This window comes from Nannospalax galili, unplaced genomic scaffold (genome assembly GCF_000622305.1).
Source record: "Nannospalax galili isolate Female #2095 unplaced genomic scaffold, S.galili_v1.0 scaffold888, whole genome shotgun sequence".
In the NCBI taxonomy this organism is placed as follows: domain Eukaryota; kingdom Metazoa; phylum Chordata; class Mammalia; order Rodentia; family Spalacidae; genus Nannospalax; species Nannospalax galili.
The window spans coordinates 636,887-651,196 of NW_008357921.1; the positions used below are offsets into that span (position 1 = coordinate 636,887).

At 42.8% G+C, this 14,310-nt stretch overlaps 1 protein-coding gene across 3 annotated transcripts in view; it reads right to left on the reverse strand.

Moving 5' to 3' along the window:
• The window catches only part of Zzef1 (zinc finger ZZ-type and EF-hand domain containing 1), a 165,687-nt gene extending 151,523 nt beyond the window's left edge, over positions 1-14,164 (reverse strand). The window contains exon 1 of one of the 3 annotated variants that reach the window (XR_001872100.2): positions 13,616-13,969. Coding sequence is in view for 2 of the 3 variants with exons in the window: in XM_029557454.1 (XP_029413314.1) it covers positions 13,616-13,969 (354 nt within the window). In the remaining variant the exon portion in view is untranslated. Of the gene's footprint in view, positions 1-13,615 lie in introns of all 3 variants that reach the window. The other 2 variants (XM_029557454.1, XM_008855631.3) reach the window with 2 other exon arrangements.
• Positions 14,165-14,310: the final 146 nt, after the last annotated feature.

Here is a 14,310-nt window from a genome sequence, read left to right on the forward strand (position 1 = left end):
ACTCATGGGTGGCACTGTAATTCAGCCAAATATATATGGCTGGAGAGGTCATAGATCCTAGAGAAAACCCTCAATTCTTACCAGCAAAACTTCCTTATACAACAGGGTGTGATACACACAGAAGGCCACAGCTAGCTAAGTTTTAGAGAATAAGAGACTGCAAAGTGTGTGTCCCCAGATAGGACTCCTATATTAAACCTCACCCACCCACAGGTCAGGGACCATTTTGGAAGAGGGGGTGGAAAGATTTTAAGAGAAGGGTTTCTCCATGAGTATAGAGAAACAGAGGGTTTTAGGTCACTGGAAGCTTGCCCATGTGAATTTGCAGCAATGGTGGCATCAAGAACGAGACTCATGCCAACTCAATCAGACAAGGGCCCAGAGTGGAGCAATGGAAATGGGTGGTGGGCTGACCCTAGTCTGGGAACTGTTGGAGACTGATTACTGCTGGGTGAGGGGAAAGTAAACCTTCCTTAAGCTCTCTAGATAGGCTGACTAGACTCCAGAGAATGAATTTGCACCAAAGGACATCTGAGTACAAATGCTTGACCAGCTAGGACTTAACATGCATGGTGGAATGCATGAGGTTCGGGGCGGGGGGGCATTGATTAAGAACTGTTGTATGAAATGTGCAAAAGCTCAATAAAAAAAATACTAAAAACAGAGGCAGGCGGATCTTTGTGAGTTCAAGGCCAGCCCGGTCTACATAGTGAGTTCCAGGACAGCTGGGGCTACCCGGAGACCCTGTCTCAAAAAGACCAAAAAAAAAAAAAAAAAAACCCAAAAAACAAAAAACAAAAAGGAATGGGATTCAACCAAGGCAGAATGCATCCTCAGGATAATGGAGACTCTAAAACACCAGCACAGCAGTCTAGAGGACAACAACTTCAGCTTACAGCATATCAGAAGACTCTAGGGACTCTTCCTTTAAGAAGATGAAGCTGGAGCTGGAGAGATGGATATTCTCTTCTGGCCTCCACAGGCACCTGTACTCATGTGGCACATATTTGTTTACACAAATGCATGTATACACATAAACAAAATAAAAATTTTAAAGAAAGAAGATGAAGCTGACAGAATATCCATGAGTTCAAACATACTGACCGTTTATGTTTCAGAACATTTTGACAACTGGTAGAGAATTCAGGACTAAACTATTAATAAAAGACCTAAAAATTAAGGAAAATCAAAGTATCAGGAGCTGCATTTGGGTCTCAGTGGCAGAGTGCTTGGCTACCATGAAGAAGGCTGATCCCTAGCACTGACAAAAAAATTTTTTTAGTTCTTTTTTAAGATATTATTTTTATTTATGTATATGAGTGTATCACATGCATGCCTGGTACCCTCAGAGACCAGAAGAGGGCATCTGGTGTTACAGATGGTTGTGAGCTGCCCTGTGGATGATGGGAACCAAACCTGGGTCCTCTGTAAGAACAGTAAGTACTCTTAACTGCTTAACCATCTCTCCAGCCTTGGCAAAAGTTTTTTTTTTTTTAAGTACTAATTTAATTGTTAACTCAGAGGAAATAAAAAAGATGAAGGGGAAATAATAATGGGAAACTACAGGACTCAGCTCTGAAAAGAATTTACATAATCTTTGTTACATAAACATCAAAGGGTGGTCTAAACAAATCTTAAGAGAACCAAGGATGTACATGCATAGGCAGGAAGGTGAAAGGCGACATCTTACCTCCTATGGTGGGAATAAAATAGTTAAAGTACTGCAAAATCTCAAAGAAGTGATATAAATGTATTATTTGGTGAAACCAAGATGAATACCCAAGAAACAGTCAAAGAGCTGTAAAGCAACTGTGCTTGGGAAATGAGACACGGGGGCAGGAGAGTAGAGTCATTATTTGAGGCTGCCGGACTCTACACTTTGTGCATGTACAACCGATAGAGATAAAAACCAAAAATTTAAAGTATCTATTTCAAGCGTGGAATGAAAGAACAACTTTGTAAAATTCATTATTTTTTAATTAATTTTTTAAATTTCATTTTATTTTATGTGAATGAGTGTTTTGTCTGCCTGTATCTCAGTGCACCACATGCAAGCAATGATCTTGGGGGCCAGAAGAGGGCATTGGATCCTCTGGAACTGGAGTTATGGATGGCTATTAGCCACCATGTAGGTGTTGGGAAAAGAACCCAGGTGCTCTGCAAGAGCAGCTAGTGCTCTTAACTGTTGAGCCATCTTTCCAGTCCCTAAAAATTTATTATCATTATTATTAGTGTGTGTGTATGTGTGTGTGTGTGTGTGTGTGTGTGTGTGTGGTGTGCAGGCATGCACATGCCACAGCACACATGTAAAGGTCAGGGGACAACTTTTGGGAGTTGGCTCTCTCTTTCACTGTGGGTTCTGGGGATCAAACTCAGGCTTGAGTGATCAGGCTTGAGCAGCAGGCGGTTTTACCCAATGAGCCATCTTAACAGCCTTTTTAAAAAAGCAATATAATATCTCATTTCCTTTAGTTAAAATTTTATATACACTGGAGACATCTATCATGAATAATTTTGGGGGAACAATTGTACAGATTTGAATATTTGCTGGGTATTAGATTAAACAGAAATGTACTGACAAGGAAAACTGAAGATCATTAATCTCAAAACATAGATGGGTTAGAGAGATGACCCAGCAGATAAAGGCACCTGCTGCCAAGCCTAATGAGCTGAGTCTGATCTCTGGGACCCACATGGTAGATGGAGAGAACTGACTCTCACATTTGTCCTCTGACCTCCTGTAGGACACATATACCCCGCCCCCCCATACACGCACAAAAGAAAAAAGTAATTTAAATAAAGCAGGTTACAAAAGAATATTGTTTAAAGAAAAAGCATTCATTTGGGGGAGAGCGGAAGTGGGAGGCGCACACCTTTAATCCCAGCACTTTGGGAGGCAGAGGCAGGCCAATCTCTGTGAGTTCGAGGCCAGCCTGGTCTCCATAGTGAATCCAGGCCAGCTGTGGCTACAGGGATACCTTGTCTCAAAAAAAAAAAAAAAAAAAGAAAAGAAAAAGCATTTGCGCACTTCATGTATTAGTAAAAAAATTAATTTACATGTATGTGTTAAAAAGATCAGAATACTAAAATGTTAATAGTGATAATGTTTTATATTTTCCTAGTTTCATTTAGTTGTATTTTCAGTCTTCTGCGATCTACACACAGTGCTTTTGTAAAATTTTTAAATATTGGGAAATGTTAAGGGTTGAGAGTATAACACATTTGTCCACTTATCTGGCATGCATGAAGTCCTGGGTTCTAGTGTCAGCTCCACAAACATTTTAAGCACATCCTAAATATAAAAAGTGGACCTGGAGAGTAAGGAGAGAGGTGGCACAGATCACAGCCTCCATGTACCCTAAGCCCCTAGGTGTGGCTACAACAGGACCAGGTGATAGTTACTTTCCAACTTCCTAACATGGTGTACTAAGAAGGTATTGGTATCACTCAAAGTCTAAAGGGTTTAACATAGCTATAACACATTCATTTGGGAATGACGCATGGATTGGGAAACTAACTTTGAGCACTTGCTAAATCCACACACTGTTCAAAACACATCATAGTCATAATATCATTAATTCTTCCTAAGAGTAATGATACTATTCACCTCTCCACAACTATAGAAGAGAGATCAGGAAACCTATCCAAGGTCACACAGCTGCACTGACTCAACACCACTCTTTCTTTGACCAGATGACCTGGGGGTTCCTTGCAGTTTGGGGTCATGTACTTAAGTGCTAACCCTGTCCTTCATCCATGCTCTATAGAGCTTGCTCTCTGTACCTGCTGCCCAGGTTAACACCCATCAACCCTGCCAGTGGGCCTTGCACTCTTAAAATCTCTCAAAGCAGTGATTAAGTCCTATTCTACCCACACTTCATACTTCATGTGCTGTCTGCAGCTACTGCTACATGGCTTGCCACTTCACACACAACTCCTACCATACACTGCTAGTAAAAGTCCTACCCAAGCAAAACTAGAAATAGTGGAATTTTTTGCTATTTTAACAATTCTATTGATCTTTCAATAGTTAATGAATAAAGAACTTTTAAACAAAAAAAATGGCTGAGAAAAAAATCAGAACAGCTTTGTTAACAGCTTCTTCAAATTAATACATAATTTCCTAACACTCAGGAGTTGCCCTTAAAGAAGTGTTCAGATTCCTTAGTGCCTAGCATGTTTTACAGGACTTTGGAGTCTATACATGAACACTCTCAGTAAAGCCTGATAAACACCCATTATACATATACCTGACCCTGTGCTAGACTTTGTAGATATCATCAACAGGACATAGTCCTTGTCCTCTAAAACCCTTTAAGTCTAGAAGACAGATCTGTAAACCAACAGTAGCAATGTCATAGGTGTGATCATTATAACAAAAGAGGTAATAACATTAACCACTGTAACAGCTCATATGTACAGAATTTTACTACCCACCAGCAAGAGTTCTAAGTACTTCACACAGACCAATTCAACTTGTCTCAATAACCCTCCAAGCAGATATTTTTTCAGAGGTGAGGAACAAAGAGAATATTTTGTTCAAGGCCACATGGTTACTAATGGTAAATAATGGCTTAGATTTGAATACTGCTCTATTTGATTCTGAATCCCCCACACTACCGACCACTACCTCAGACAAGCCAACCAATACTCCAGAGATTAGAAGCTCAGGAGGGGGTTGGGCATTTAAGAAAATGCCCAGAGAAATTAACCCCTGTATGAACTTTAATGGGTAACTAGGGGTTGGAAAGTCTATGAAGGGGCAGAAGCTATTCCAGATAGAGAAGACAGAATGTGAGCATAGAAACAGAGTACATGGTAGGCTGTATGGTAACCTACCTTGTGTGGCTGGGAAGGAAGTAGGGAAGAAATGAAGAGATGGGCAAAGATCAGAATAAATAGGTGGTACAACTGCTGAAAAGACCAAGTATTATGTAAGTGCACCATAAAGTCATTGCAGAGTGTTAAGGGCAGAGAGGACTGGCCAGCCCATATCTATAGAAGCCCTCCTATTGGGATAGACCTATAAAGTTTTTAAAGTAGGTGCCTTGGGGCTGTAGCTCAGCGGTAGAGCGCTTGCCTTGCATACATTAGGTCCTAGGTTCAATTCCCAGTATTACCTGGCCCCCCCTCAAAAAGAAGCATGTGCCTTTGTACTGCCTGAACCCTTATCCAGTGTCTCTGTGAGTAGTCAGTGATGGGGCAGCTCATTCCTCTGAGTCAGGAGGTCCTACCTTGTAATGAATGGGAATTTCCCTCCATAAGTTACCCCATGGAGGGGCCATTCAGAACACACCTGCTCCTTCTCCAAGGTGGCCTACAGATGGGTGAGCAGCAATCTCGTCTTTTAAGTTCCACCTATTACACCTCCTTTCCTTTGGCCAGTTCTCCATTTGGAAAGGCTTAGCCTTGTTCCCATAATGGTCATCCCCTTCGGTAACTCTACATTTTGCCAATAAAACTCATAGAAATTTTTATTAGCTGATCCATCAAAACAAATACATTTAATTGTACTATAAAATATTCAGGATGAATATAATTGATATAAGAATTTTGTGAAATAATGCAACACTTTCCTCTACTAGATATGATGTACTCTGATATTTTCTATTCCATTCTATTGTTTCATTTTTAGACAGATAGGATAAGAGTCACTAAGTAGATTTCCAACATATTGAAGGGACAATTTAATTAATTAATCAATTAATTTTAGATAGGTCTTACTATGTAGCCCTCGCTGTACTGATCATGCTGGCTTCAAACACACAGAGATCTGCCTGCCTCTGCCTCTTGAGTGCTGGGATTAAATGCCTGCAGCACAAAGCCTGGCTGAAAGGGCAATTTCAAACGCATTAGTGGCTTGGACAGAAAGGCCCAAAACTCAACTCAGTGCTCTAGTCTGTACTGCAAGATATAGCAAGTCCCATCCTATGCCTCTCTAACAAAGCAATGAGGTCAATGCCCATTTGTATGTATGTAGACTGTAACCTGGCCCCGTACTCTTTTCTCTTCCTTCTTAACTCAGGCCTCTTTTTTTTGTTTGTTTTTCATTTTGAGACAGGGTCTCCAGTTGGCCTGGAACTCACTATGTAGACCAAACTGGCCTTGAACTCACAGAGATCTACCTACCTGTGCCTCCTGAGTACTGGGACTAAAGGTGTGCGCCACCACACCTGGTTCAGGTCTTAAATTCTCTTTTTTCCTCACTGGGGATGAAACCCATGGTCTCATGCATGCAAAGCAAGCACTCTACCAACCTATCAACTGAAGGTCTCAGTTTGCTCATCTGTAGGATTGCCTCACTTTCCTTATCTAAACAAAGCATTTAAATGGCTGTTACATACAGCTGGAGAAAAACCCACAAACACCATGATCCATCACCTTCTGAATATCTAGCAGTCTAGGCACTCTTCCAGGTGCTTTACATGACTTCCAGGTGCTTTACTAACTCACTTAATCCCCATACCAATCACATAAGGCAGATACCATGATTCTGCTTATTTAACCACTACAGCAGCTAAGTGGTCAAGTGAGGTAATCAAGATCACCTGGCTTGTGAATGGTGGCATGTGGCTCTGCCCAGAAGCAGGCTGGCTCCAGGCCCAATTCTCACTAAGCCTAAAGAGGTGGCATTGAGAGGTGACTCAGACTCCTGATGAGCCTATGTTCTAAAGGAGAATCAGTCCCAACTTCTGCTCTCTCACCTCAACATATTTGTGCATGCTGTACCTTTTAACTGAAATATCTCTTCCTATGCCAGGAAAATTACTTTTGCCTCTCATGTCTCAGGTTTCGTGAGGTCTTTCTCAAATTTCATGCTCCTATGCTGCTATTTCATGCACTCAGCTATGTGGTCCGTGAAAGTGGACAGGGTGAAGTTAGCATGGAGTGAAAAGCCATCGGAATCACATCTTTCAATGTCTCAGTGCTAATCAGATCTGCCAAGATGGGAAACCTTGAAGAGTTAAAGGTCCACACACAGGACAAAGCAGTTGTCCCACGAGCTGGTTAGACACAGGGCTTAGATATTGGGGCAGAGATAGATGAGGTCAGAGACAGGTTGGCCTTGGGGTGCCAACCCATTCAGAGGAGTACGAATTCGGTTCCTTAAGGCAGTGGGAGCTGAGGGCTCTGAACTGAGAGTAGCTATGCTTGTAGTCTGCTACTTTATGATACACATACACATCTTGTGTAAGGACAGAGAATTGTATCTGCCTGATCCTTTTAATGGGGGTGGCTTTTTGAGACAGGGTCTACCTGTAGCCCCAGCTGGCCTGGAACTCACTATGTAGACCAGACTAGCCTTGAACTCACAGCGATCCAACAGCCTCTGCCTCCCGAGTGCTGGGATTAAAGGTGTGTGCCACCACACTCAGCCACATCTTTGTGGTTCTATGTACACAGTTATTACGCTCAATGCCATTCTAAATTAGTCAGCTAATGCTTTGACATGATAATACCAAAGTGGGCTTTAGAATTTTTCTCCAAAACCCAACAGTGACTGTTTTTGGTTTTCACTAAAGCTGTATTTAACTTTTTCCTCCAATGCCAAGAAATATCTTCCTAGTAAAAAGCTACAGGTTGAATATGAAACACAAGTTGCACTGTAACAACTGTGTCTTAATCAGTTTGCTCAATTGCACAGAGAGCACCACCGGTGGAACAGTTACCATACACTGGCTATTGAGCCAGAACTGTGCCAAGACCACGAACAGAGGTGAATCAAAATGGCCCTTCCAAAGCCAGGCGAGATAGCACTCGGGGTACTCAGGCAGGAGAATTGTTTTGAATTTGACCTGGGCTACACAGACAGACTTTCAAAACCAAAGAAATATACCCCAAATGGCTCTCCCTTAGAATTTCACAACAGCAAATTAAGAAAAGTGAGACATCTTAAATTTTTGCCTTAAAGTCATCTGCTATCAAGGGACATGGTGGTACATGCCTTTAATCCCAGCACTTGTGATGCAGAGGCAGGTAGCTCTGTGAGTTCCAGGCCAGCAAAGACTACAAAGTGAGACCCTGTCTCAAAAAAAAAAAAAAAAAAAAAAAAAAATCTGCTATCACCATCTTGTGCTGAGTACTTTGTCCTGCCCTAAAGCCTCCATGATTTTCTAGAAGCACGCTCATGTTAAGGGCAGAAATATCTAATCTCTGTTGTCAAGGAAGAATTTAAACTCTCTTCTACATAGAAGACCCTTGCTTGGACCACACCCAATATAAGAAAAGGTGTGTTGTATTATAAAATGATAACCTCACAGACTTTGGTCCATCACACACTCAAGAACTTCTTTATGATACCACCTCAAACCACTAAGGTCAACGGAATGAAGTAAGACTGGCAGGTGGGCATGGATAGCAAAGCAAAGCAAGAGGTCAAGGAATGAATATGCTGTACTTGGAAATCCTTACACTACAATGTTGTCATGCACTGCAGTGATAATTTGCTCTACCATGCTAGCTCTGACAAAAAGAAATGAAGGGAACCAACTTGTCATCTTAGTGGCTACTACTTAGACATTTTATTATTTCACTAAACCTTTAAACATACCAAATGTCCCAATACAGTTTCAAAACTAAAATGCCTAAGTATACACAGAAGTATATATACTTCCTTAAGTCTAAGGTAGGGTGATTTTGAAAGCACAGAATCAAACATATGGCTAATACTAACTTTCTCTAGATAGTCCTTCCTAATATAATTACTCCTCATTCAGACAGGATAACCACAGTGAGATTATCGCCATTCCATTTTTATTTTTTAAATTAATTTGTTTTTATTTTATGTATGAGTGTATTGCCTACAAGTGTGCGAGTGTACCCACGTTGTGCAGTGCCTGTGAAGGTCAGAAGGTGGTATCGGATTGCCAGGAACTGGAATTATGGACAGTTGTTAGGTGCCATGTGGGTGCTGGGAATCAAACCTGGATCCTCTGCAAGCGCAGTCAGTGCTCTTAACCACTGAGCCATCTCTCCAGCCCCTGCCATTCCATTTTTAAACCTTGGTTGGCTTCACTTTGAGCTAGAACTGCCCTTTTCAACTAACCAGTGAAGGTCACCAAATTTTGGTCATCAACCCAAGCCCCAATTCCTCCATCCAAATCTGAAAATGGTAAATAGACTTCAAGAAAAATATTTGATTTTTTTTTCTCTAATTTTGATTGTAACAGTCTGGCCTCCTGTAACATGAGGAAAAAATAAGGATTTTATTATCTACTCTTGAGACTGAAGAATTACAGAGAACCAGCTTCTTACGAGGAAAGGGAAGTGATTCTGGGGTCAGAAGGCCCATATTTGAGAGTTAGTGCTGAAACTGAATTTTTAACATTTTTTTAGATAGGGTCTTATGTGGGAGGGTGATCTGGCTGTGATATCTGTCATCCTACTGAACACCAGGGTGGATTCAGCTGATCTGGCTGGCTCCGTATGTGTCACTCTAGGAGCTGTATACTCAAAGAGGATGATTTTCCCTCGGGGAAGAGGACTGAAGTAGCTGAGCTCCCTTGCTAGAACGTCCAAACAAGTTCTCATGACAGGCTCCCAATCTAACCCAGGCTGGCCTCAAACTTGCAGCAATTCTGCTTCAACTTCTCAAGTGAGGGATAACAAGCGTGAAGCACCACACCTAGTCCCAAACTGAATTTCTTATCTTAGGTGAGTCACTGAATCTTGCTGGGTTCTCAGTTTGGTCCTCAAGTTTCCTACTCAGTCTGGTGGCTGCTTTCATCCACCTGCCTGACAGAGTAGACTGGTCAGTCATCAGATACCATATATGTGAACATGTTATAAAGAGGGGGGTAAGATAATGGTACAATTGTGAAGAATGACTTTCCAGTGTGCCCTTTGGGAGTTCGATGTACAGATTCTTAGGACCCCATGACAGCTCTAGATCGCCACAGGGATTTTTACACAACTAAAATAGCAATATCTAACATTTTAAATCATCAGTTCTTAGTGCTGAGTTGAGGGTACCTTAATGTTCATTTTTATCATATATGTGATTCTATGATTTTGAGTTTCTTAATTAGAAGGCACAGCTATTCACAACTTTCTATTCCCATGTGGTTCTTTAGTTACAGAAGGCGAATGGCCTCTAGGATTTGACTATGTTAGATAATGTATGACCCACATCTGAAAGACTCAAGTTCTTACTGAGCATAATTTTTTTTTTTTTTTTTTTTTGGTCTTTTTGAGACAGGGTCTCCCTGTAGCCCCAGCTGTCCTGGAACTCACTATATAGACCAGGCTGGCCTTGAACTCACAGAGATCTGCCTGCCTTTGCCTCCCAAATGCTGGGATTAAAGGCGTGCACCACCATGCCCAACTGAGCATAATCTTTTTTTTTTTTTTGGTCTTTTTGAGACAGGGTTTTCCTGTAGCCCCAGCTGTCCTGGGACTCACTATGTAGACCAGGCTGGTCTCGAACTCACAGAGATCCACCTGCCTCTGCCTCCCAAGTGCTGGGATTATAGGCGTGCGCCACCACACGCAGCGAGCATAATCTTTTTAATCTTGGTCAAAACAAAAACCCCATCTGAATATGCAGAAACAATACGGCTATTTTCTGGTTGCTCCTAAGTCCCCACCCAATGTGCAAGTAGATGACTACACAGTACATAGCCTTCTCTAAGTTCCAGACCCACAGGCCCAGGCAAAGAGACATCTCTACTTAGCACAGCTAAAACTAGACTCATCTTCCTGCTCCAGATCTGACCTCCAAATGCTTCCTTTCTTAATAAAACAGCACAACCATCTTTCCAATTAGTCAAGTCAGTAATATAGGAGCTATCTTTGATTTCTTTTCCTTCTATTCTGCCCATACCAGGTATGTCTTCAAGAAGTGTGCATGCTACCTTCTAAACTGCTTCCACAGCTGTGTACTTCATGTTATTTCACTGCTACCATCCTAGTCAGGCCACCAAATCTCTATGACAGCATGCCCTTCTCTCATCTCTTTGGATCGACTCTGGCCCTTTTCCTTTCATTCTCTGCAAGGCAGTCAGAAACATCATGTCCAACTTGTGTTTTTAAAACTCCAATTTTGGGCTGGGAGTGGGGGTGCACACCTTTAATCTCAGCACTCGGCAGGCAGGGGCATGGAGATCTCTGTGAGATCAAGTCAGCTTGGTCTACAAAGCAAGTTCCAGGCCAGCTGGGGCAACACGGAGACCCTGTCTGAAAAAAAACAAAAAAATTAAAGCAACACACCCCCAATTTCCAAATTCAAAGGGCTCGAATGCTGGTCCCTTCTATGCTGGTCCCTTCTCTTCTTTGGCCTCATCTTTCTCCTGCATCCTCTATCTAGTCAAAACTGTAACCCAGTGTTTGCACTCCTCTTCCTCAGTAATTAAAGCTTGATTTTTAACTAAATATAAGGCCTTGAAATGAAGATCTATCTATCTCTCTACCTACCTACCTACCTACCTACCTACCTACCTACCTACCTGTGTGGGTATGTGCGTGTGTGTGAGTACCCTCAGAGGCCAGAAGAGGGCACTGGATCCCCTGGTGTTGGAGTTACAGCCAGTTGTGAGTTGCCCAACATGGATGCTAGGAACTGAACTCCAATCCTCTAAAACAACAGCACAAACTCTTAACCACTGAGCCATCTCTCCAGCCCCTCTAAGCAGCTTTTTCCAACCTAATACACCATTCTGTACTACCAGATTCCTCATTTGGTGGACTTTTGTAGATGTAATTACCTGTTGCTTGTCTTCTTACACCTTTCAAATCTCCACTGAAATGTTTTGTTAGTCCCTCTTGAGTCCTTAGGTGAGGTTAAATACACTTGCTATTTAATTTTATGCTTTCTCTTGGATAACAGTGACCACACCTTTAATTACTGGCTAATAGCTATCTTTCCTACCACACTACAAACTCTTTAAAAGCAAGAATCTGATTGGTGAACTGTCATCCATTGGGCTGGTGTGCAGTTAGGTCCTGAATAAATGAATAATTACACAAACTTTGAGGGATTTTTCTGGACCCTGCTCTGAGGATTTCTTGGCCTTGTATTATAGGCTATAAACCCCATGGATAATTCTGTTCCTGTCAAACACTCTCACAGTGTAAAAACTGAAACTGTTTCTCTCCATTTGCCTTAAGACAAATCCGAAAAGTGCCAGCTTGAGCAAATATGCATAGTTCTTCCCACCAAGGCTTCATATTCTCTTAATACATGTAGGTACCAGAATGAAAGTATGAATATTCTAGAACTTCTTTTTGAGTCAGGATCTTGCTATATAACCCAGACTGGCCTTGATCTCAAGACATTCCTGCCTTAGCCTCTCAAGTAATTATAATCACATGTATGTGCTCACCATGAACAGCTATAGAATTTTATTTTAATGGAGACCTCTAACATGACTGATACGCATATATGTGCTTAAAACATATGTATATATGTATACATACATATATGTTTTTGAGCTTTTGAGACAGTATCTTTTCATGTAGCCTACACTTTCTTCAAACTCACTATATAGCCAAAGATGACCTTGAACTGAGCTACCTGCCTCCACTTTACAAGTGCTGGTATTATAAGCTTGCACCACCACACCCAGTATGACAAAAATTTTTGAGAGTCAGAATGCATTACAGGTATCTTAAGAGGAAAACATATGAAACATACTAACTAAATTATCTGACTAGTCTCATGTGCAGGCCATCCTTGAAATATTTCAAAAGTCTCTGGTTTAGAATAAATAGAACTTTTTAATGATGTACATGTTGGTTTCTTGCTTTATGCACTAACGATTCACTGACTGATGGTTTTACATAATTTACTCATTTTTACAAGTTAAACACCTTTTTGTCCTAATGTTGTGGAATTGAAATAAAACCTCTGGAAGCTGGGTAGTAGGGGCATGAAAAAAAATATCAAGAGATCTGTGTGATCTGTGTTTTGAAAGCAAAATGATTTACTAGGTAATTCTGGGTCAGTCTTTTTCTAACTCTAAGACAACGTGTTCAGTACAGATATGAGGGAAAACTATATAATTACCAGAAATCTGATACTTACCTATCAACTTTAGGTCCTATAAAGATTTAAATGAGTCTGGAACAGGTTCTTTAAAGTTCTAAAATCAAGTGTGTACTTTGGAAAACTAGTACTTTATATAAATGAGAATGGCTCATAGAGTCTTTTCAGTTCAGTATAGGTTACCCTCCTTCCACACTGGATTCTGAAGGTTCTCTGCAAAATCATGCACAGGCCAGTAAAACAGAATGGTTTTCACTGCCACTCCCTTGATCCCTGCACATCCTTTCTCGTACGTTATTATACCTTCCTAAGGAAGTTCCAAAGAGCAGCTAAGCCAGTGTCTGACAACTGCACAAATGCCCACCAACCACATGCAGAGACTTTTTGGCTTGTTTCTCTCTTCAGAGCAAGGACAGCCTAGTCGAGACTTTCCACACCCCTATAAATGTTAGAGACGTATCAAAACTCGGAAGTGATGCATCCCGAATGAGTCCGGGCAATCCCAGGCCTCCATTCTAAGAACCTGCGGACCAACGGGTTCCGGCCTAGAGTCAGCAAAGCAACCGCCCACCTCTTCACGTCCTTAGGGGCGATCGCCCAGCCCCCGCCCCGCAGTCGCCACCTGGCCCTGACCTCCTCGAACTGCTCGCCAGAGCAGCCAGCGCCGCGAGCCTCCAGCAACTCCCGGAACTGCTCCAGAGTGACAGCCTCTTCACCGCGGCCCAGCCGCTCTTCCAGCCAGCGCAATAGCGCGCCGTGGTGCCTCGACACCAGGGACTCGCAGGGTGGTGCCGGCCGCAAGGCAGCCGCTGCCTCCCGCAGCCGAGCGGGTTCCAGCAGCGCAGCGGCGGACGGCAGCGTCGCGGCCGCAGGGCCGGGGCCTGGGTTCGTGCCCGAGTCGGCGGCCCAATCCTGGTGTGGGCCCCAGCCTTCAGCCCCGGCTGCTGCCGCCTCGTCTTCGCTGCTGTTACTCGGAGCGTTCCCCATGGGGCCTCCGTCTTGGGTGCTCTGAGGTGCTGCCGCCGCCGCCTCCCTACCACGACCTGTCAACCTCCGACAGCTCCCCGCAGGCGGGGACGGGGAGGGAACGACGGCGGCGGCAGCGGCGGCTTCCGGCTTCCTGGCAGTCAAGCGAGGACTGATGTCGCAACGGTACCGTCAAGCGGACACTACCAGCTCACGACAGCTAGCTGACCGAGCACACCCGGAACGAAGGGTGGAACCCGGATTTCCAAGAGCAAGCCTATCATGACGTCTATGTCAGGTCGTAGCCGCCTTTGCCGCCATCTTTGTTGAGGGCGGATAGCCTGAAAGCAGAGAAGGTTTTT